This window comes from Vigna umbellata, chromosome 8 (assembly GCF_029865625.1).
Source record: "Vigna umbellata cultivar VRB3 chromosome 8, Vumbellata_1.0, whole genome shotgun sequence".
NCBI classification, from domain to species: Eukaryota; Viridiplantae; Streptophyta; class Magnoliopsida; order Fabales; family Fabaceae; genus Vigna; species Vigna umbellata.
In genome coordinates this window covers 13,089,247-13,114,502 of record NC_142172.1, presented here as the reverse complement: position 1 = coordinate 13,114,502, position 25,256 = coordinate 13,089,247, and the positions used below count along the sequence as shown (strand labels likewise).

The window sequence follows — 25,256 nt, the reverse complement described above, 5'->3', positions numbered from 1 at the left end:
TTGCTCCTGAATCAAGAATCCAAATAACTTGAGACACAAGACCAAAAGTATTGAGACAAATCTTAACATTCATGGACAGATTACATGATGCAGAGGGCTTAGTCATTGATTTAACCATTGCTTTCAAGCTATTCGTGACAACGACAACGTGTGAGCTACATCGAAAAAAAAGGAACAAAACTCAAATCTAGGCCAAATGGGACGTCACTGACCTAGGAACGGCCTTAGGAGGCTCCAACGACTCTTTCTCAACTAAGTGGAACTCAAAACTCAAATCTGGGCCAAATTGGACCTCACTGAACCGTGCGAATCTTTTTGTGACAGCAGCGAGAAGTGGGTCTCGTCGGAACTAGGTGCGTGGGCTACATGCGTCGACATGTGGCGGCATCTTTCTGGGAGCGATTTTTCGGCATTGTGTTCACTGAAGATGGGTGCACCCTTTTGCCCTATCAACAATCCCAATGGCTACTGCGGCAGTTGCAATGGTCGGATAGCGGCGGTGATGGCTACTGTTGCAGTTGAAACGGAATAAATAAGGAAATAAGGAATAAATATATTGAAAAATAAACTAGAAGATTTTACATACATTATCTCTAATTTGGAAGATTTTGCTCTAATTACGACAAGCGGCAACCCCAGTTTTCAACGGTGGCTGACGTGTGCTGTGTTCGCGATTTAGAGGGGAAGAAGGGAAACTCTCACGTGGAAAGAGAGGAGTTCAATGGCGGTGATACCAGTGAGGTTGTTGGCTCTACTGAGGTGTTAAGATGAGAAGTAGGGAAACAACTATTTTTTTGAATGGGGTGAGTTATTTGAACGAGGAGCGAAAAACCTAATTTTGATTAGGATAAGACTTAGGGCATATTAATAGTAAATTATTATTTTTATTTTTAACTATTAATAGATACATGTGGGTATGGGTAGTGTCATACTCAACCCTGCCCCGTTAGTAAGGTACTAAAAGTCCTGTTATCCATTATTCGTGGGTATCTATTACTCATGAATACCAACTATCTGCAGTGGATACCTGCGGGCACGAATCTTTTTTTCATCCCTAATAGCTATACTATTGTTAGGGCAGCTACTGTTATGTGTCTCGATGCAGGATTGGTAACTATAGAAGAATCCAGGGGTGACCATTAATCCTTACATCCCAAGTCTACAGGGATGAGGCTTGGTTATACTTTTAGTTTTATCTGGCACAAATATGTGAATGCCCGAGGAAATTTCTTAATTGAAAAAATAAATATATTTTTCTGTAAAATTTGACATTCCTAGAACAATTTAAAGTATTTGAGGCTTGGGAATCATTGAATTTCTGCCCCATGGTTAAAGAACTAACAAATCCTATTTCATGAGTTAACTTCTGAAGAGAGCACCCAACTAGCTGGTTCTGAAGGGAAGAAGTCAACTATTGTGACAGTAACCTCGTCCCCTCTTAATAAAACAAATGTTTTGTTAATTATACCCCTAAGAGTAATGTTTAGATATATTTAATTTCTAAAGAATTTAACTTGTAGATATTCCTATGAATTTTGCATACATGATGCAGGTAACAACTCCATTATTTAAACTCGTGGCTGAACTAGTACTGAACAAGTCCCAGCGATTGAATTTTGAGTATTCTTCTCCTAACGGAATACTACTCTTCCGAGAAGTTAGTAAATTGATTGTTGCTTATGGATCAAGAATTTTGCCTCTTCCTAACAAAGCGGACATGTACACTTCCAAATACAAGGGGATGTCACTTTGTTTGATAATTCTTACACGAGGTATGCAAATATTGTGAGATATTGAAATAGATGACTGTCTATCATATTTTCTGTTGGCAAGTAGGATGTAGTGGAAGGGACTGGTCTATTGGGAGCATGGAGTAATTTAGGTTTAGATCTAGGTAACATTTTTCTGTAGATTAAACACCACATGTTAAAAACTTTCACTGCCACCATCTTCTAACCTGCTTTTCTCGACTATCCTATTTTATTCTATATGAATTTTTTTTTCAAGGTTGTCTCGGTTAAATGATTTTTTACTTACCCCTTTTAATAATTTTGTCACGCTTTTTGTGTTGTTTTGTATTGGCAGTATCAAAATTTATTTGTGAGTAGGTCTGAATTGTTAAAGGTGATAGAAGTGAAACATAAATGCTCTGGCTGTTAATTTTTATTTTTTATTTTAGAGGTTGTTTTCACACTAATTATTACTTCCTTAATAATGGCATTTATTTATAATATCATGTATTAACTGTTTTCTCTCTATTGATTTTTAAAGCAAAAGAAGAGTGATTGAACATATTATGCAATAGTATTATCATATATTTACCTTTCCAATGAGTTTATTTTTATTTTTATTTTTCTGGCAGCAATATCTGGGAGCTTTGTGAACTTTGGTATTTTTGAACTTTATGGTGATAGAGCGCTTGTTGATGCTCTTGATATCATTGTTAAGATGATACTATCAATTCCTTTAGCTGATATATTTGCATATCGGAAGGTATTACTCTACATTTACTCTATGTTCTTTGATATGTTGGTTAACAATAGAAGTGCTTTCCTCTGGTTTATCCAATTTGTGTGTTGTAATTATAATATATATGTAAAGTTTATTAGGCATATATTGTTGGTAAACTTACATCTAATATTTCCATTTGTCTACATTTGAGTTTAATTTTAAATTAGTTTGGTAATGATTGTGTAAGAAATTCGGATTACTATTTGGTTTGCTTGTTTTCTTAAACTGATATCAATTAATTTGTATACAAGTATTTGATCAACCTTTTTAGTGTATATTTTATTTGGTTTATGCTTCTTTTTCCTCTCTAACACAGGTTGGCCAGCCCTGATGTTTACAGTTTTGTTTCTGGAATATAGCTGAAAGAACTAAAAATTAATGACAACTGGGTTTGACTTAAAAAAGATAGTCGTTGATAGAGTTCTTTCTGATGGTATGTCTTGATCACTGGTCATTACAGGCTTTTCTTCTGGTCTATTTTCCAGGTCGCAGCTGCATACTTTGCATTCTTGGATTCTCTCTTCAGTTGTCATTTGTCATTTGTTTTAAGTTTGGATAAAACTACGTTTATGCTTGTTGTTGGATCTCTTGAGTCAGGGCTTAAAGATTTGAGTGACAAGATATCTGCACAGGTTTGTAAAAGCTCGACACACTTTTAGTTGTGATAATTCAATTAATGTTTTTTTTTGGTTCAGCAGAGAAGGATATTTTATAATGCTAGTTATACCAGAGAAAAGTGTTAAATACATATGACCAAAAAAGTAAATAAACAATGATATCCTGTGTTAGGACATGGAGGGTTTATCAGAGGCGAAACGTGAGGAAGAGTACTTAACTGCCAAACAGTTAAGTGGGGCGGGAAAATGGTCTCTATAAAAGGACCTCTTTTATTGTTTTGAGTTAGAGAGTTTTGTACTCTTGAGTTGTAGACCAGTTCAGACGTGGTGAACGAGGTTAAGCTCCTGGTTTCCCAATTGTATTCTTGATTCTTTGATGTGAATACAAGTCGTTTCTTTTACAATTTCTTGCTGTGAGTTGACTGAAGTGTGCGAGTAAGGGAGAAAGTTAGGATTCTTACCAAGATTCCTAACATCCTGTTATAGTGTATTCATATGCATTCTATAGATATACTTTGACCAGACTCCCACAAAAAACACCTCCACCGCCTATATTCATCAATAAGTGCATCTAACTACACCATTCCTGCATGTTCATTTTTTTTCTGTTTAACACACCAAAAAGTTACCCAAGCTAAATAATATGGACGTTGATTCCCCAATATAATTCAAATCATGTTATTTACTGGTACTAAATATAAGTTTGGTTTATAATCCAAATAAAATTTGTTTATGCGCTTGTAGTGCGCTTGTAGTGCGCTTGAATTGAGAACTAGGGACAATTTCTTATTATATGGTATTTTTCTAGTTACTAACTCTAATGTGTCATTTGCATTTGTAGTGCGCCTATGCTATTGACAACTTGGCTACATTTTATTTCACCCATGTCATTGTTGGAGAGTTGACTACCTCACCTTCTGCTCTTAATGTATCTGGACTCATTTCTGACTGTGCTGAACTTTTCTCTAGAGTATGTTTATAATTAGCTTACTTAAGGTTTATTTTTCTTTTCACTACAGCTTGAACCGATGTGCTTAGTCTATTGGTATTTTCTCTGATATTACTCTATTGAGTATGTCTTAACTTTTTAATTGTCTTTAAAATTTCCTTAGATATTGAGAACTCTATTTGAAGTTGTTATATTTGAGGACCGTGGCAATCAGTGGACTCTTAGCCGTGCAATCCTGAGCATTATGCTAATCAGCGAAGAGGTGATTATTTGGCGTCTGATTCCTATTATAATTCACTTGATTGATTTTTATTCACACTGTTTCAGATGATATAAATTTGAATGCTTGTTGATGCTAATCAGAACACGTAATGTCTATACTGTTTTTTCCGTGATTGTTTCAAAAACGTGGTGCTTAAATAGATAGTTAAGCATTTGCTTGTTATTTTGACATTGGTTGAGATACTCAATTTTCTTGAATGTTTGAACAGAACATGACAATTCAAGCATTTTGTATGAGGTATTCTGTTTTAATCTGGAAATGTAGGATTCCAAATGATTTCCACATTGTTGGCCGTTCCATGTTGAAGATAGATATCGGTACATAATATGAGTATTTTATTTGTTGCTTATTAGTTCAAGGAGTTGTGGAGAATTGAAACTTGATTTTATTACTAGAAGGGATGAATGATTTCAACACAGAAGGAAACGAACTCCTAACAACTAACTGTCATTGACAGTTCAGTTAAGTTAGGAGAACATCTAGCAAACTGAAAACTTAAAAATACAGTGAAATAGAGAAAACTACATGGAAGTAACTCTTACTCAAATATCCCCTCCACCACTCTGAGTTGTTCCCACAAAGTGAAAGCTTGAAAGACAAAGAGCCTTGGTGAGAAAATTGTACTGATCTATTAGAGGGACTTGAATGACTTGAAGTTGCTTGCTGTGAAATTTTTCCTGAGCAAAGAAGACATCTAATATGTGACTGGAGCTAGAATGAAGGATTGGATTATTGGGATATGTTAGATGTTAAGTTGTGTGTTGGGCTTAGCCCATTCTGTATTTAGGGTTTAACCCTTATCTTACATTATAAATAAACTACCCTATGTGTATGCTAAACACATAAGGGAGATTTCTCCTAATCTTCTTCACTATATTCAATATGGTATCTAGAGCACAGGAATAGTTCCAGTCAACTCCATGGTCTCCGGCACTCATCACTGCCGCTGTCGTTGCAGTTGCCGCCGCTGCCGTCGCCGCCGCCGCCACTGTCGCCGGAGTTCCAGAATCGACCGGCGACCACACCATCGGAATCGTCTCGACCGGGCGACCACCGTGGTACGAAGATCGCGGCGAACGGACCACCCACGGGCCTCCACGCGCCGCCGCAAGAGTCATCGCTGCCGCCGCGCGTGCCGCCGCATCGCCGGAGCTTTCCGCCGCCGATCAGCACCGCCGTGATTGCCTCCTCGCCCTCTTTCAGGTTTTGTGGTCGTTGCGTCAATCGGAGCACTTTGAATTTTTAGGGTTTCTCCCTCTCCATGGCTGCCCAACTTGATGATCGGAGTCGGTCTCGCCAACCAGGTAAAGGACGTCCAAAATGTGACCACTGTGGCAAGCTAGGCCACAAAATTGATAGATGTTATGCACTTCATGGACGTCCTCCTCGACCTATAGTAATGGCTAATTCTGATCCACCTCCCCGATCACCGTCTGCAGACCATCCTACTTCATCAAATACCATAAATAACCTTTTACTCTTTCAGGAATTTCTCAGAAGGTATGAAGACCGTCAGCACTCTAGTTCCACTACATCTGCTTCTGTTATACGCACAGGTACTCCTTTTGTTGGTCTGACTCACTCTCTCGGATCTTGGGTCCTTGACTCAGGTGCCACCGATCATATCACTGGTAACAAGTCCTTGTTTTCTTCCTTGTCATGTCCGGTTAATTTACCCTCGGTAACGATGGCTGATGGGTCTAGAGTCTCATCTCATGGTATTGGTACTGTTCATATTTTTCCGTCCATATCCATTGATAATGTACTTTATGTCCCTGGGTCTCCTTTTAACTTATTGTCCGTAAGTCGTCTAACTCGTTCCCTTAATTGTGTTATTTCATTTACCAAAGATTCTGTTTGGTTGCAGGACCGGAGTTCGAAACACATGATTGGCACAGGATGTGAGTCTCATGGCCTATATCATCTCAGCCCTTTTCCACATGCTGGCATAATCATGGAGTCACCATCCCTTCTTCATGCTCAGTTAGGTCATCCCAGTCTTGCCAAACTGCAGCAACTTGTTCCGAGTCTGTCCAAATTATCAAGTTTGTCGTGTGAGTCTTGGCAGTTAGGTAAACATACTCGTAGTTCCTTTCCTCGTAGTGCTTCACAACGAGCGTCATCCCCATTTTCATTGGTTCATTCTGATATTTGGGGACCTAGTCGTGTTAAGTCAACTTTAGGATTTCAGTATTTTGTTACCTTTATTGATGACTATTCCAGATGTACTTGATTGTTTCTCATGAAGAATCGTTCTGAGTTGTTTTCTATTTTTCAAACTTTTTTCAATGAAATAAAAACTCAGTTTGGGGTTTCTATTCGCACTTTACGTAGTGATAATGGCCTGAATACCTTTCTCAACAGTTTAAACATTTTATGGCTTCTCATGGCATTCTTCACCAAACCTCATGTGCTTATACCCCTCAACAAAATGGGGTCTCTGAGCGCGAGAATAGACACCTTATTGAAACAACTCGTACCCTTCTCATTCATGGTCAAGTACCCTCACGTTTTTGGGGTGATGCTATTCTCACGGCATGTTATCTTATCAACCGCATGCCATCTTCCGTCCTAGCGAACAAAATCCCTATTCTATCTTATTTCCTCAAGACCCTCTACATCCATTACCTCTTAGAGTTTTTGGGTCTACATGTTTTGTTCATGATTTTAGTCCTGGTCTTGATAAGTTATCTCCTAGGTCTCACAAATGTGTCTTCTTAGGATTTCCACGATCACAAAAGGGCTATAAGTGTTTTTCCCCTTCCCTCAATCGTCATTTTATCTCTGCTGATGTCACTTTTGATGAATCTTCTTTTTACTTTACACATTTATCTTCTAGTTCTGTACCTCTCCCTGTTACTGTTGATATTCCTCTTATCTGTGATCCTACTGGTGATGCTCCACCCATTTTGTCTCCTTCTTCTTTAGACTCTCATTCACCACAGGATCGTCCTTCACCACCACCCCTTCAGGTTTATAGTCGCCGCAATTGGCTCCCTCATGACTCACTTCCAGTGCCGCCTCCTGTGTCTCCTCCGGCTCCAGCAAATGAGTCCGACTTGCCTATTGCCCTCCGTAAAGGTATACGCTCTACCCGTAACCCTTCCCCCCATTATACTGTTCTTAGTTGCCACAGATTATCTCCATCTTTTTACACTTGTCTCTCATCCATTTCTTTTGTGTCAATTCCTAAATCTGTGGGTGATGCTTTAACTCATCCTGGCTAGCGTCAAGCTATGCTGGATGAATTAAGTGCTTTATAGAAAAGTGGAACTTGGGAGCTTGTCCAATTACCATCTGGAAAGTCTGTTGTTGGTTGCAGGTGGGTGTATGCTATCAAGGTTGGCCCTGATGGCACAATTGATCGTCTGAAAGCTCGACTGGTTGCCAAAGGCTACACAGATTTTTGGTTTGGATTATGGTGATACTTTTTCTCCAGTGGCAAAAATGACCTCTGTTTGGCTATTCATTGCCATGGCCGCTCTTCGACAATGACCTCTTTACCAACTTGATGTCAAAAATGCTTTCCTAAATGGTGATTTGCATGAAGAAATTTATATGGAGCAACCGCCTGGCTTTGTTGCTCAGGGGGAGTCATCTGGATTGGTATGTCATCTTCGCAAATCCTTATATGGCCTAAAACAGTCTCCTCGGGCCTGGTTTGGTAAATTCAGTTGTGTTGTTCAACAATTCAGTGTTCTATCGCCACTCTAGTGCTGGCTGTATTTACTTAATAGTGTATGTCGATGATATTGTTCTCACAGGAAGTGACTATCTCGGCATCTCTCAGATGAAACAACACCTTTGTCATCATTTTCAAACCAAAGATCTTGGCAAACTCCGGTACTTTTTGGGTATTGAAGTAGCACAATCCAATGATGGAATTGTCATATCTCAGAGGAAGTATGCATTAGACATCTTGGAGGAAACATGGTTAATGAACTGTAAATCTGTTGAGACACCTATGGATCCTAACATCAAACTCCTACCAAATCAGGGGGAGCCTTTCTCAGATCCTAAACGATACAGAAGATTAGTTGGTAAATTAAACTATCTTACTGTTACGCGTCCTGACATTTCCTTCGCAGTTAGTGTGGTGAGTCAATTTCTAAACTCCCCATGTGAAGACCATTGGGATGCAGTTGTTCGCATACTGAAGTATATTAAAGGATCACCTGGAAAAGGTTTGCTATATGGCCCTAACAACGATACAAAAATTGTTTGCTATTCAGATGCTGATTGGGCTGGTTCCCCTTCTGATAGGAGGTTTACTTCTGGATATTGTGTCTCTATTGGTGGTAACCTGATATCTTGGAAAAGTAAGAAGCAAAGTGTTGTGTCAAGGTCCAGCGCAGAAGTAGAATATAGAGCTATGGCATCTGCTACTTGCGAGCTTGTGTGGCTTAAACAATTACTTAGTGAATTGAAATTTGGAGATGTCACTCACATGACACTTATATGTGATAATCAAGCTGCTCTTCATATTAGCTCTAACCCTGTCTTCCATGAGAGAACCAAGCACATTGAAGTTGATTGTCATTTTATTAGAGAACAAATCATATTCGGAGATATCAAGACTGAGTTCGTTAACTCAAGCAACCAGTTGGCAGACATATTCACCAAGTCCTTACGAGGACCAAGAATTGACTATCTTTGTAACAAGCTTGGAACATATGATTTATATGCTCCAGCTTGAGGGGGAGTGTTAGATGTTAAGTTGTGTGTTGGGCTTAGCCCATTCTGTATTTAGGGTTTAACCCTTATCTTACATTATAAATAAACTACCCTATGTGTATGCTAAACACATAAGGGAGATTTCTCCTAATCTTCTTCACTATATTCAATAGGATATATAAGAACAAAGTATCTTTTATATTATTTATTCTCGTTAGAAGTCTCACATCAACTAGAGATAAGTTGAATTCACAATATATAAGTGGGTGTAAATCTCTCTTTACAAGTTGATTTTCTTGGATTGAGTTAGGCTTAAAGTCCACTTTTTAATATGGTATCAAAGTCATAAGCTAGAACCTATCCTCGAGAAATTAGATGTTGCTGGTCTATTGTTTCACCAATTATCAGGCCGCTTTGGACCATACTCGAGATGTATATACCTCAGTTGAGGAGGTGAATTGGAAGTTCCACATTGATTAGAGATAAGGTCAATTCACAATATATAAGTAGGTGCAAACCTTACCTTACAAGATGACTTTATAAATGTGGACTAAGAGCAAGTGCCACAAAGGACCTGAGGAGTAGTGCGAGGAAACTTCATCTCTGTTCATTTTTTGTCCACTTGTCCTTTCAATTTTATTTTTTTCAAGTCAATTAACCAATTTTTTAAATTGTTCAATAAACCTTTTTGTCAAAAATTTTTATTATACAAGAACCTAGATTGAGGCAATTGATTGGAGAAGGACATGAATCTAGAGATATATACTACTTTTGAACCAATCCATTTATGTCTTATTTTGCATCCTCATATTCACCGGTCAAAATTCAAAACAAAATGACACTTGAACTTAGTAGATTTCTGCCATTAGAATGTGAGTCTAGTCAACTAGGAAAACATGTTATATATTTGGGAGCCAAGTTGTGTCTTATCTTTTGGTGTTAGATATATTTTGTTACTTCCATTGATGAGTATTCCAGATGTACTTTAGTTTATCCTATTATAGACTATTTTGAATTGTTGTCTACCTTTACATCAATTTGGCCAAGTAATGAAAATTTTAAGAAGTCATAATGCGAAAGGGTACTTCTCTACTTTCTTTACAATTTTAAGTTCACAAGGCATTTTACATCAGTTTACTTGTCCTCATACACCTAAACAAAATAGTATAGCAAAGAGGAACAATAGACACTTAAATCTATTCGTACCTTATTACTTGATACAAATATGCATATCCATCATTGGGGAGTTGCCAATTTGCTATTCCATTCTTTTTCCAAAGGATCTTCTCTTCATATTTCCGCCGTGTGTTTGGTCGTGTATGTTTTTGTCTACGATATGTCTCTAGGGCTAGATAAAGTCTTCTTGGGTTGTTCTCATCTTCATAAAGGATATCAATGTTACTTTGTAGAAATACCTTTGATCCTTTTATTTCTTACCAACAAAAGACCCAAATGTCTTGTCCAGTGATCCATGGTGAATCCTCTTCATCAAGTTCTTTTCAGTCATCACCTTAATACCATGGTACATAGTACTGATGGTTTAGCTTTGCCCACTGCTTGTTGTAAATGTACTCATTCTACCATATAATCCACATCTTATTTATAGAATTATATATGTTATGAATGAGTTGTGTGTCTAATGCAAACCACACAATATATATTTAGACTATTGTACACAATCAATTATACTAGAAACACTTAATAATTAGGAATCAGTCATCTTAATTTTCGATAAATTTGTAACATCAGGAAAAATCAACAATGAAAGTAAGGAAGTTATAAAAGCCTAATGCAGAACAAACACGACTAGGACCCCAAATATCAGAATGAATTAAGACAAAAGGTGACAAACGACTTTTATTAACTTGAGTACCATAGGTATGACAAGTGTGTTTTCCTAACTGACAAGACTCGCATTGAAAAGACAAACTATGAGAAAGATTGGGAAGCATGAGACGCATTTTGGTAGGACTAGGATGACCTAAGCATTTGCACTGGAGGTACAAGCAACCGATTGTGATAGATAACATAATCCTTGAGACTCATCTCCTGCTCCAATCGTTTGTCTTGTACGCCAATCCTAAACAAGGACGATCTTGATCACAGTGGTCACTAGAGGAAAAGGCAATCGGTGCCAGAGAAAACGGGCACAGAGTGGCCGCATGTACTGTTCACCCAAGAAAAAGAAAGATCCAAGATCGAAACCCTAAACTACTAATATCGTATAGAATTTTATATATTCTAAATGTATTTGTGTCTAATGCATACCACACAATATGTATTTATACTATTTTACATAATCGATTATAATAAAAACACCTAATAATTAGGAATCAATCATCCTAATTTCCTGATTAAAAACAACTAATATGTATTTATTGTTTTCTAACACTATTGCCGATTATCATCCTAATCCTCCTGATTAAATTCTAACACTTTTTATAGTTTTCATAGCTATCATAGATTGTCTCCTTGCTATTACTATTAAGAAAAATTAGAATGAAAAGTTTCATCATCCTAGATGGCAATAAGCCATGATTAAGGTGACATAAGCTCTTGCCATAATAGCATATTGGAGTTAGTTCCCCTTCCACCTGGGAAGATGGTTGATTATTTGTTTGTCGTTTGTATTGTAGCTATTCGTCATTAACCACTTCTCCAACTAGATATTAAAGGTTCTTTGCTTCATGATGATCTAGAAGAGGAAGTCCACATAGAGCAACTGCCTGGGTTTGATGCACACAAGGGTTATGGATTGGTTTGTGTTACGTATCCGAGTATGAGACATAATTAAACACAATCACAATAAGTAGAAAAGACAATGAACGAATGATAATGGACGAATGAATCGCTTTTATTGATGGTAATATCTGAATAAACGAAAGTAAACAATAATTGGGAGCATAACCTCCTTCAGTTGCTTGGGAGTATAACCTCCCTCACAGGGTGCATAACCGCCTGTCAACAAAACTCAATAATCAAAAGCATGCCCCTAACAATAGCCTCTAGCCTTATTTATACTAATTATTTCCTAAATAAAATATTTCCTTAGAATAAAATATTTCCCTAGAAAAAAATCTTTCCCTAGAATAAAATATGAATATCGTTCTAAATAAAATATTTCCCTAGAATAAACTATGAATATTGTTCTAAATAAAATATTTCCCTAGAATAAATTCTTATTTACTATAATTATTTCTAATTATTTCCCGCCTATCTTAGCTGCTGTCCCAGTTAGGATAGTCACTCTTCAACCGACCGGGTCCAACTCCCGTTCAACTTTGCTTCCCCCTGCACCCTACTGTTCGGCTCCAGCTCTTCACCGCCTTCCACCGTCCGGCGCCCCCTTGCACCCTACCGTTTGGATCCCTTCTATCCTATCACCCAATATCCTATCATTACACCCTGCTGCAAAACAACCTTGTCCTCAAGGTTGGACCCGGGGAGCTTGATCTCATGGCTCTTCTTCAATTCAAGTCTGGAGGTTTGGGTGGTGGAAATTCCTCCTCGTGCTCCCCAATATCAGGACTCTCAAACTCCTGTCCGGGTAGTGGTGACAAGGACCGAACGGTCCCCCACACCTGATACACCTTCCCTGTTCTCTCTGTTTTAGGGCTTCTGAATAAGGCATATTCTTGGTGTTTCTCCCCTTGCTGTCGAAAACCGATTTGTCTATCACACTCCCTTGTGTTCCTGCCTTTCGTTTGGACCCCACACTCTCCATGATTGCCGCTCGGCTCTCCACAGCAGCTCTCGTTCGGCTCTGGTTAGGTCGACTGGCTCCATCCACGTATCTGAACCGTTCGGTCTCTCCCCAGATTGATTCTTGATTATACTTCCGCCATCATGGATCTCCTCCACGTCCTTTGCCATTCTCATGGCGATCATCAACTCTTGCGGATCAAGCAGTCTTACTTGATTACAAATCCCCTCCTGTAGCCCTGCCATAAAGTACCCCATCAATTGTTCTTCGGCCACTCCTTTCGTCTGTCCCACCAAGATTTCAAAATCTTAGATGTATTCTTCCATTGATCCCGATTGCTTATTGGCCGCCAATCTTTCGAAGACTGACCCCTTATTCCTTCCTCCGAATCGGATCACCATTGCCTGTTTTAAACCCGCCCACGAACGGTTCCTGGCCTTCTCCCTCCAAAATCTGAATCAGTGTCCAGGAATTCCCTCCATGCTGATGTAGGATAGGCGCAACTTTTCTTCCTCGGACACCACTTGTAGTTCAAAATCTTTCCCTAGAATAAAATATGAATATTGTTCTAAATAAAATATTTCCCTAGAATAAATTCTTATTTACTATAATTATTTCTAATTATTTCCTACCTATCCTAACTTTTGTCCCAATTAGGATAGTAACTCTTCAACTGATCGGGTCCAACTCCCGTTCAGCTTTGCTTCCCCCTGCACCCTACCGTTTGGCTCCAGTTCTTCACCGCCTTCCACCTTTCGGCCTGACCTTTCCATGCCTTCCACTGTTCGGCTTGACCTCTCCCCACCTTTCACCGTTCGGCTTTCTTCCTCTTGCCTCCTACCGTTCGGCTTCCCCTTGCTTCCTATCATTCGACTCCCTTCTATCCTATCACCCAGTATCCTATTAGTTTGTAAGTTGCGTCGCTCTTTCTATATGGGCTAAAGCAATTTCTACGTGCTTGATTTGGAAAATTTAGTTACATTGTTCAGACATGTGAGTTGAAACATAGCAAAACATAGAATAAGCTTTTTACTGTCATACCTCCCTTGTAAAATGTGTTTACTTAATAATGTAAGTTGATGGTATAGTTTTTAGAGCGAATGATGCTACTAGAATATCTTTTAGCTAAAGGAATAATTATTCAAACATTCTCAAACCAAGATCTTGGAAGCCTGAAATACTTAGGTATTGAAGTGGCTCCAGAAAAAGGTGTTGTAATATCTCAGAGAAAATATGCTCTATATATTGTAAAAGAGATCCGTGGATAGTTTGATGGACCCAAATTAAACATTAACGACAAACAAAGTGAATCTTTATCTGATCTAGAAAGATATACATGACTTGATTTGTCATTCTTAGTCAATGTTGTTAGTTAGTTCATGCACTCGTATTAATCATTAGAATTTTCTTATGCGTATTCTAAGGTACTTCAAAAAGACTAAATAAGGTTTTGCGATATGAAGATAAAGGACACACCCAAATGTTTGGGTATTATGATGATGATAGGGCTAGATAACCTATTGACTGACACTACTACAGGAAATAATACTTCTTGTAAAACTAAGAAACAAAATATAGTTACCCAATCAACTACTAAATATAAATATAGAGTAATGATGTCTCTTGTGAACTTTTATGGATAAAATATAGAGTAATGATGTCTCTTTTGAGATTTAGCAAACGAAGATGTATTGTCATAACCAAGCTTCTGTCCACATTGCTTCCAATTCAATGTGTTGGAAGTCCCACATCGACTAGAGATAAGGCCAAATTAAAGTATATAAGTGGGTGCAGACCTCACCTTACAAGCCGGTTTTGTGGGGATGAGTTAGGCCTCAAGTCCACTTCTAACATGGTATCAGAGCTATGGTTAGAGCCTATCCTAGCATTATTGGTTGTTTGTTGGGCATATTGTTCCACCCATTATCGGGCCGCTATTGGACCACCCATTAATGTCTAATCTCACGCTCGAGATGTATATACCTCGGCGTGAGGGGGGTGTGTTGGAAGTCCCACATCGACTATAGATAAGGCCAAATTAAAGTATATAAGTGGGTGCAGACCTCACCTTACAAGCCGGTTTTGTGGGGATGAGTTAGGCCTCAAGTCCACTTCTAACACAATGTTCCATGAGAGGACTAGGAACAAAAATTAATTGTGATTATATTTGGAAAAAGTTATTGTCCAAGGAAATTTGTGTTGAGTTTGTTAGATCCAATGATCAACTTGCATATATGCTAAGAAAATCCTTAAGGGAATCTCAAATTGAAAAGGTATTAAATAGTTTTATTGGAAAATTTCTTGAACTGACTGAGATTTTGTTAGATATATTAGATTATTAGATATCTTAGATAGAGATGTTATCTTTATCTTTTATCTTTAGTTAGTTTTTTATTATTTGTTATTTGTATTTTGAACTTAGCCCATATTTCTTCTATTATAAATACAATACTCTAGGTGTATATTCAACACAAGGGAGGTTAATCTCATACATAGTTTTCACTATATTGAACAAGATTAAATAAGATTGGAGACTTAAGCAACATTAATCTAAGCAAGAACTTTATTGAATTTCATAAGACGTGCCTTGCCGGTTGATGATTCTTAACAACGTCAACAATGAGAGTTTCAAATTTGCTACTGATAAGAGATTGTGGATTCATAATCTTCGAGAAGTTCTTTAAGAATTACATCAAGAAGCCTTGAATGCAAAGTAGATATTTAGAAACAAAATGATTCTCAAAGAAAGTGTTGGAAAGCTATGTTCAAAGTTTACGGGCCTTTGTGTTGTGCAAGTAAAAGTAGACATGACTCTTGTGCTTAAGTTGCTAAGAAAATTTGCAACCGATTACATGTGTAAGGATATCTTGTGCAATTGAATATCAATGTCAAGAAAGTAGTAGTTGATCTGGTTTCCCTCATGTGAGGTAAGAATAAAAAATATGATCTGCGTCCCGATCAGCAATGGGAAGTTATTTCAATTCAAGTTGTGGACTGACAAGATAATGATGCAACTTATTTCCCTTGATTACTAGTCCTACTAGTTCACAGGATATAATATTTGAATCAAGCTTCTAGGAATTTCTTGTGAGAATGTGACAGTAGTAGAATTGGAAGTCGTGGAACAATCTCAAAGGTCATACAGAGCTCATGATACCATAGAAGAGAAAGATGATTACAACACACTGAGTATTGTGATGTAGGGATATATAGCTGAGAAGGGAAACTAACTCCTAACAGGATTCAAACTAACTGACCCTGACTAGAAGTAAATTTATATGCTCTAATACTGAACAACACGGTAGCACATACACTTGCACCAGCAAAAATTATTTTGGCAGTTTTTTAGTAAGGATTTTCATGGTATTGGAAGAATTACCACTAGAAAGCATCAAGAAATTTTAGGATTAGGTTGATGCTGATAACGGTGATACTTCCTTTGTTTTTATTACATGTATGACACTAGCAGACATCTAACTCATGCATCTAATGTGGAGCATTCTTCTTATATATCTATCCACCATATTGACATGATAATTTTTGTAATATTTTTATTAGGTTGATGTTGATATCGGTAAGTTTTGTTATTTCTTCATTATAAACAAGCATATTGACATGATAATTTTTTTTACAGGTGTTCACAAATGTGAAGGCTCAAATCTTGGCTTCCTATGTAAGTCCAAACTGTGGCACATCTTATTATGCAATCTAGCAATATATCAGTCTTGAAAAAGAGAATGACTTTTATTATTTTCATTCATGTTTATTACATTCTCCTTACCTTTATTTGTAGCAATCTAATCTTCTGAAAAAGATAAATAAGGAAACTAGAGGATCCTACAAATATTTTCTCTAATTAAGAAGATTCTATAGATATTTTCTCTGATTAGGAAGATTTTCCTCTAATTACAACATTCCCCCTCAAGATGGTAAATGAATCTCAATCATTCACAACTTGCTTACAAGATCTTGAAATCTACCCGGAAGGAGCTCTTTTGTGAAATTATCTACTATTTGAAGTTCTGTAGGAACATGAGTTGTAATCACAAAGCCTCTGTCTAGATTATCTTTAATGAAATGTCTGTCAATCTCAATATTTTTGGTCTTGTCACGTATTGGATTATGGGCAATGCTCATGGCAGACTTATTGTCATAGTGTAGTTGCATAGGGTTGTCCACCTTGGTCATCCAAAATTATTTTCATCCAGAGTCCTTCACATATTCCTTGAGCAAGAGCTTGGAATTCAGGTTCTATAGTAGAACGAGATACTCTATCTTGCTTTTTGCTCTTCCACGTTACCAGACTATCTCCAAGAAACATACAATACCCAGAAGTAGATTTTCTGTCAGTAATAGAACCTACATAGTCAACATCAGTATATATTTTCATACTCAATGTGTCTTCCCTTTTGAATAATAGCCCCTTTCCTAGACTTGACTTCAAGTACCGGAGAATTTTGTCAACTGTTTGTATATGTCTCTCTTCTGAATCATGCATAAATTGGTTCACTACACGAACTACATAAGCAATGTTTGGTCTTGTGTGTGATAGATAAACCAATTTTCCTACCAATCTTTGATATTGGGCCTTCTCTACAGGAGTACTTTCTATACTTCCAATTTTGTGATATTGTTCTATAGGAACTATTCTATAGGAGATCAAGTACATTTTTCCTTTGGGAGATGAAAATTTCATTCTTGGAGTAAGAAACCTCTATTCCAAGAAAGTATTTGAGTTTTCCTAGGTCTTTCATTTCAAATTGGGCTGCCAAATTTTCATTTAACGCCAATTTTTTTGTTTCATCATCTCTTCCAATAATCATGTCATCCACATAGACAAGCAATAGAGTGAGTTTACCTGTAGTAGATACTCCATTTGTCTTATGTTTCACTGTGAATATCCATCTACATCCTACTGCCTTCTTGTCTCTTGACTTATCAACAATCTTCCAAGTTGAATTTCTTTCTAATGAATTTATCTCTTCTTTCATGGCTTGATTCCAATGTTCAAGTTTCATGGTCTCTTGGATTGAGGTAGGAATTTTTGTGGCATCAAGGGTAGTAATAAAGCTTTTGTGCTTGTTAGAGATATTGTTAGTGCAAACATACTGAGAAATAGGATATTTAGCACATGATTTTCTTTTCTTTCTCAATGTAATTGGTAAATCCTCAATAATGCTTACGTCCTCACTGTTATCTTTAGGGATCCTCACCTCCAGATTAGATAGTTTTTCATGCTCGAGTGTTGAAGTGGGTTGTTTACTTCTTTCATATTTTTTGCCAAAAATTTCTCTTCTTCCTCTTCTTCCTCACTGTGAACTACGGTAACTTCATTGCTCAGATCTTGGAAATTCATGATTCACATATTTAGTACCATTAAGAGACCTAATTCTTTTGATATTTTTTCGAAATTGATTTTGGACAAGACAGAAAAAATTACCAAAGATTTGGAAAACTTTTGATTTATTTTTCATAAGGTATATCCATGTGACACGGAAATAAATTATACAACAGGTCTCCAAACGTCAGAGTGAATTATTAATCAATTGGAGGATGATGTTTTTACAATTGACAAATATCACAATTAAAAGATTCAACAAACTCCTTGGTAAACAAAAGGGGAAACAAGGACTTTATAAGATTGAATGAAGGATATCGAAGCCTTTTATGATGTAACCATATTTGGGAATTTGCTCACGTCTCAGATGTAGCTTGTTGACTCATGATTTTTGTTGTGCTTTGGTCATCAGACTCCAATCGATACAACCCATTCTGCTCCTTAGCAGTTAAAATCATCTTCCCCGTGGCAAGATCCTGAAAAACACAATAAGTTAAGAAAAATGTTATTGAACAATATAAATTGTTCGAGTTTTTGTATAGAGATAAGACTATTGGCTAATTGTGGAACATGTAAAACATCCTTTAATACAATAGATGAGTCTAAAATTATATTCTCGAAGCTGCATATAGGTATACCCTGACCATTCGCAACTATAATAAGTTGTTCTCTATTTCTTTTACCATGAGTCAAAGGACACACAGAAAAGAATCATATAATGAGTTGCTCCTAAATCAAGAATGCAAATACCTTGAGACACATGATCAACAATATTGAGACAAATCTTACCTTTCATGCACATAGTACATGATCTAGAGAGCTTATTCATTGGTTCAACCATTACTTTCAAGCGCTCGAGTTCCTCGTTATAAGCTTTCATATCAAGATCTAGTGGTGGTGAAGGACTAGATTGATTGGTGGCGTCATGTTCTGAGGTAGTATGATTTAGCCGTATTTGAGCAGACCCTTTGTTGTTTCCCATGCGCTCGAGAACATCATTTCTTCCATGGAGTTTGAAGCATGTTTCCTTGGTATGTCCAGATCTTTTACCGTATGAACAATAGTCTCCACGATTACTTTTTTTCAAACGACTTCCCCCCATCAAGCATGTCAGCTCTTTGAGTTCCTTCCTCTCTTACCATAAAAAATACTCTTGCTGGTATTTTGATCACTAAACTCTTGCTCCTATGATCCAATTATGGCCTTTTGGTTTTCAAATTCCTAGTTACATAAATTAATAATTGTTCTGTGTGAGGAGAACAAATAAAGCTCCATGCTTGGGAATGGTATAAGGCTCCAGATATAACGAATTGCCCAGTGTTTATCCAGTGGCCTTACTGTCTAGATCTCTGCATATCCAAAGCGCTGCATGGTCACATATAGTAGGAACAAAGGCACCAGAGTTATAAAGGACTAGCAGTATAAAATTTATTCTTTTTAGCATGTACGACGATAGTGTTGTTTGTAAAATTTCTTAAAATCTTTTTTAATTATATTTTTCCAGGTGTGGGTAAACCCATATTACCTGCAGTTTTCCAGGGCGAGTTCGGTCTGTTAAAATTGAAGCTCGGTTAAGATGCGGGCTATAAAGTCAGACTTTTTGAATATAGGTTTACGTGTGTGTAAGCTTAAATAAGTGGGTTCAACCACATATCCAGCTTTACTTGTAAATTACATACCATTTCAATAGTTCAACAACACAGTTAAGTAAATTAGTAAAATAACTATCTACAATACTAAAATGATAGTCTAATAATGCATGATTAGAGTATAAGTTTAAACTACACCGAATAAATAAGTTCCACTCATTTCAGCAATTGAATTTGAAATTGAAGATGTGTAAACAAAAGCAATTAAACGTGTAAGATTAGCCAAAGTTAGGCTGTTAACCAGTCTTGTACAGTCTACACAGATAGCAATTTTTTACGTATTCTATTCGCAATAGAAGTAGCAATAATCTCGTGCCTTAAAATATTAATTTTCCTTGAATCGTTTTGCAGCCACCAGACCAACACCAGCGGCTTTCTTCGTGTTTTGACAAGCTTATGACAGATGTGACGCTCAGCTTGGATGGAAAAAACAGGGATAAATTCGCTCAGAACCTGACCAAGTTCAAGACTGAGTTTTGTGCCAAATAGAATTTCTTTTGGCAGAGTAATTTTGGTCAGCCCAGAACCATATCGTATTTGCTTTTATTCTCTTTTATTTTTTAGGGTCCTTGTACATCTTTACCATGATTCGTTTTTGTTCTTTCTGGAGGGGAATGAGATTATTTTTTTTTTGGGGGGGTTGTGGGATTTGTTTGATGAAAGGTTTGGTCACACATTGGCATACCCTAGTTGAACTGGTATTTTGAAAGGGATAGAATATAGCAATTCCTAGTTGCACTGGAATATTTAGATAAACTGAGGCCAATATGCCCTGGATTAAACCATTTATCTTTCTCCTTTTAAACTAGCTGAAATATTGGTAAATTGAAAGGGGGGTATTTGTAAATTGTAGGTACTTACTTAAATCAGTTCTAGTGCTTACAATATATGATATAATTTGTTAATACTTAATGACTGGCTCCTTTTTTATTTCTTCCTTTCATATACAGTTTCGAAGAATCATTAATATTTTCTTCACATATACCCTATTGAATAATTGTTATAATTTTAGTATAAATAGTGAAATATTGAATTAGAGTATTGTAGTCTAAATAGAATAATGTTTTATATATTCTAAATAGTTTTGTAATGCGTTTTAACATCAATGAATATGAAAGAGAGATAGTTCACTTTAGATTACTAACATTAATTAAATTATGAAATATGAAAACTAATTTCAAGAGTAATTTGAAATATTCTGTATAAATTTATATTATTATCTACCGGCACTTATAATTGTATGCCAAGTGTTGATTTTTATAGCAATTCTTCATTTAGTTCCAATTTTTTTTTTTGACAAGGATTTAGGGGAAAAAAATGGTTTGCAATGTTTCAAAATATAACATAACTAACATTAATGTCTTGTTTTAAATATGTAAATGTTCTCAAAAAATAATTACTATATTTTGATTGGTAATTTGGCATTAGTTGGCATATCTTTATAAGTTGTGACAAATAGAATGTCACGTGATAAGGTTATCCAATGTTAAGAACGTCCTGTTGCACCCTCATAATTTTTAAACTGATTATTTTACTATTATAAGTGACTTTTCTTTTCAGAACTAAAATTCTGGAATGAGATTTCTAAAAAACAAAAATATTAGAATGAGTTTTTTAGAACAAGTTTTTTGAAATAAGTTTTTAAAACAAGAATTCTAAAATGAGAAATATTCCGCAACATGTTAATATGGGTGTAATTAGTAGTAGGCAATTTCTTCCTGCACCCCATAAGTAAACTGCAAAGTAAATTTTTGCTTTCTAAATTTTATAATGTGTAATGTAAATTCATATTCTTAATTGTAGAATTCGTAATGTAATTTTATATTTCAGATTATATAATTCATAATACAAATTAATTTTTCAATTTGAAAGGTCAAATGTAAATTTATTTCTGATGTCCTTAAATTGATGTAATTATCATTTATTATTAGAGCATCAAATATAAATTCGTAACAATTAATTACAAGTTTGTATTGATATTTTTTATGCTAATTCTTGATAATAGGAGACGTGATAGGGGGAATTTTGGGTTTGTGTAAAGAAGATTTACAATAAAGAGCACAGTTTAACATAGACTAAGAAGAGTTTATCATTCTAGGATAAATTATTTAGTGTTATATGTATTGCTAAGATGTTTGAGTGCAACATTTTTGCATGTAATGCAAAATATTTTATTGATGGATCAATAGTTTTTATATTAGGATCAATGAATCCTTTAATATCATCCTTCAAGATGATTGTTGAATTTGTTATAATATTCATTTTCTTTCTATTTTAATTAGTTAAACCAATCTTCAATTGCTTTATTGTACCAATTCTGTGTTCCGTGTATTCAAAAGGTTTTTATATATAAATAAATGATTTCAGAAATTGGAGAGAGACTTCTTCATAAATTAAAAGTTGTTTACATTAATCATAAAGGTTTTTGTACATTCACAGTCTAGGTTATCTTGATCCAAATTTTTGTTTTCAGTTCTTCTCTTCAAAGTTTTCTTGATCAGAGTTCCACAAGGGTGTAAGAATCTTGTAGGGTTCAAAGTCTTGTTTTACTGTTTCTTGTTTTTCTAATATATTTGTGTAAAAACTTGATAAGCAGTGTATTAGTTTGGTCAGTGTGATTAAGCAATTAGATGTAGCCTTTTTGAAAAGTGAACCAATATATCAACAAGAGAAAATTCGACGTTCATAATGGGGAGTTGATGCATCTCCACGACATGCCCGTAGAGGATAACGACACCAATAAAGTCAATGTTGGGAATAAAGCCAACCAAGATGCCACCCTACTAAATGTATAGTTGTTTTTGTTTGATTTTGTTTAAGAGTTGATAAGTTGAATTTTAATTTTACCTATCGATTGTGTAATGATCAGCTCTACAACCAACTATCATCAGCTCTACAATTATTTTGTATACAACTCTTACTATTAATGAGATAGCCAGTTTACTTTTATTTCGTATTATCGTTAAGCTTGTATGACTTGTTACTATAGCATGAATGTTTGAATTTTGCATTTTGACTTTGGTTTTTAGCTACCTTGTGTCGATGTTAGGTGTTTAGTTTATTAACCATTCGGTAGGGGCTCCGTGGTCAAAACATACATCGGTCTTCTTTTAACACTTAGTAGGGATTCACTTTTGCGATAATCAACCTTAACCAAGGTGTAAGTGTTTTTCGAGAGGGATTTACTGGTGAATGCATCCTTAACCGGTAACTATGCAATTAGGAGGTGTTTTTGCTAAAACGTGCTCTTAATCGACTAAGTACTACGATCAAGAAGGGTTCATAACTTGAACTTGCCCTCCTAATTGATTGGTTCGCGTGATCGAATGGGTTGAAATTTGAACGCGCCCTTGGCCAATTGAGTATATGCGTAAGTTGAAAGAGACAATGCATGTAGAAAAATATGTTTTTATTAATAGAGGCGCCTCATTAAAACCTCAACCAAAACCCTTATTAGGAAAAAACGTCGGTGGTAGAAAAAAGTGTGGCGTTCGGTATTTACATTGTTCAGCTACAATAAAACTTGAGGTATGAGGTGTTCCAAATGTTGGGTATGATATTGTCGTCTAGATGTCATAGTTGGTTGGCATCATTCTTCAAGTTCTCAACCATACACCTTCCTAGTTTGGTGCAAGTTTGTTATATGTTGACTTCTTTCTCGCATTATTGATTTTTCTCCACACTAAGTCTCATTCAACGAAGCTTTTTAGCTTGACCTTGTTATTATATCTTCGTGCTATCATCCGCTTGTAGGATTCTACCCATATGATTATGATTTCCCTCTGTTTGGCTACACTACCAAGCTTGACCCGTAATTGATCGATGTTAATATTCATGCCATGTATGCACTCTAAGGTCCACCTTGATGGGTAGCATCACATCAGCACCATATGTGAGCTTGAAAGGGGCTTCTTTTGTTGAACCATGTAGTGTAAATTTTTATGTCTAAAGTACTTTGATCAGCTCCTCCAACCAAGCTCCTTTTACCTCACCTAATATACGTTTAATCTTAGTGACTATGATCTTATTCATGGCCTTAGCTTCTCCGTTCTTCTAAGGGTGATCCACAAAGCTCGTTACATGTTTTATTTCCGAACTCTTACAGAATTCATCCAGTTTCTTGTTTATGAACTAACAATCGTTATTTGTGATGATCGTGCTTGGAGTGTTGAACTGACATATAAGTTTTTTTCCAAATGAATGTTTGTACTTGTCGAGCGGTTATAAGGGCTAAGGCTTCTGCCTCCACCCACTTTGTGAAATAATTTACTGCTATAAAGATAAACTTTCTCTGCGCCCAACCATTTGAAAAGAGACCGACTATATTCAGTCCCCCACGAACGACCTTAGAGTAGTTATATTGTGCAACTCGAATGCAAGTGCTTCATGTCGTTACCATGATTTTCGTACTTGTTGCATTCATCCACGAAGTGCCTACAATTGGCTTTCATGGTCGACCAAAAGTACCTTTCCCTTAGGATTTGAGCCTTCATTGAGTGTCGTCTGAAGTACATGTTGCAGACGTCGTAGTTCAATTCATTTATAACATACTTAGTTTCTTCTTTTAAGATGCATTTCAGAAGAGGCATTGGAAATCCATTTTTGTATAAGTTCTTGCTGATCGTGATGAATTGTGAGACTCGTCAAGCGTAAGCTGGTGTTATATTTTGGCCATCATACTGCTAACTCATCAGTGATTTAATTTCAACTCTACCATCGTCCTATTCGGTTATTGAAGCACTCAAGCATTCTTTAACGATCGTTTTTTTCAGGATTTGTCGTATCATAGTGCTTAATTGTCCTTTCTCCTTAGTCGCTCGCCAACTTGGACAATAAGTCGGCCTAAGTGTTTTCCATTTAAGGGATGTGCTTTAAGTTGACCGTTCAAATCCTTTCATCTTTAACTTGGAATGTTATCTTAACCTTGTTGACCACCAACTGTGAATCAATTTACAATCAGCTTTGGTAGCACCCATGTCCTTAGTTAGGGTGAAATCGGACATTAAGGTTTCATATTTTGTCTGATTATTCGACATTTAAACTTAAAGATCAAGGAGTAATCAATCATGATCTTGTTCAGCCCTTCAAGAATGACTCATGTTCATCATCCTTTCTGTCCGATGACTTACCCATGAACATAATCCATTGTTAATTGGTGGGTTCCATCTAATAGTGCAACTTTGCCAAGAAGTTTGTAAGGTGTTGACCTTTGACAAACCCATGTGGCTTGAAATAATGGCCAAACTATGAAAGTTTCACTGTCTAACCAATCATTCTTCTAGTTAGGTTAGGCTTTCACAAGATATTAATAATTAGGTGATTTAGTGGACGACCACCTAATGACTCTGGAAATGTAGTCTTAACCTATCTTGTTACAATTAACAAAGCCGATTCAACTTTCTTGATCAGTTAGTACATGGTCTCCACATCCTACAACACTGATAACTCCCTAAATTTGCATTCTTTTATGTGTTTAGGAGTTTAAGTTAGCTTGTTTTTCTTTCTAATCTTTTAGAGTTAGGCTATTTTTAG

The 25,256-nt window shown here is 36.3% G+C and overlaps 1 protein-coding gene across 8 annotated transcripts in view; it reads left to right on the top strand.

Annotated features, from left to right (window-relative positions):
• LOC124827755 (uncharacterized) overlaps nt 1-20,636 on the top strand; it is a 67,536-nt gene extending 46,900 nt beyond the window's left edge. For 7 of the 8 annotated variants that reach the window (XM_088096323.1, XM_088096321.1, XM_088096318.1 and 4 more), the window contains exons 24-30: nt 1,553-1,772; nt 2,363-2,493; nt 2,997-3,143; nt 3,970-4,098; nt 4,241-4,339; nt 16,372-16,410; nt 20,076-20,636. In XM_088096323.1, the coding sequence (XP_087952449.1) occupies nt 1,553-1,772; nt 2,363-2,493; nt 2,997-3,143; nt 3,970-4,098; nt 4,241-4,339; nt 16,372-16,410; nt 20,076-20,213 (903 nt within the window). In that variant the 3' untranslated portion in view covers nt 20,214-20,636. Of the gene's footprint in view, nt 1-1,552; nt 1,773-2,362; nt 2,494-2,971; nt 3,144-3,969; nt 4,099-4,240; nt 4,340-16,371; nt 16,411-20,075 lie in introns of those variants that run through there. The other variant, XR_015781566.1, reaches the window with a different exon arrangement.
• Nucleotides 20,637-25,256: the final 4,620 nt, after the last annotated feature.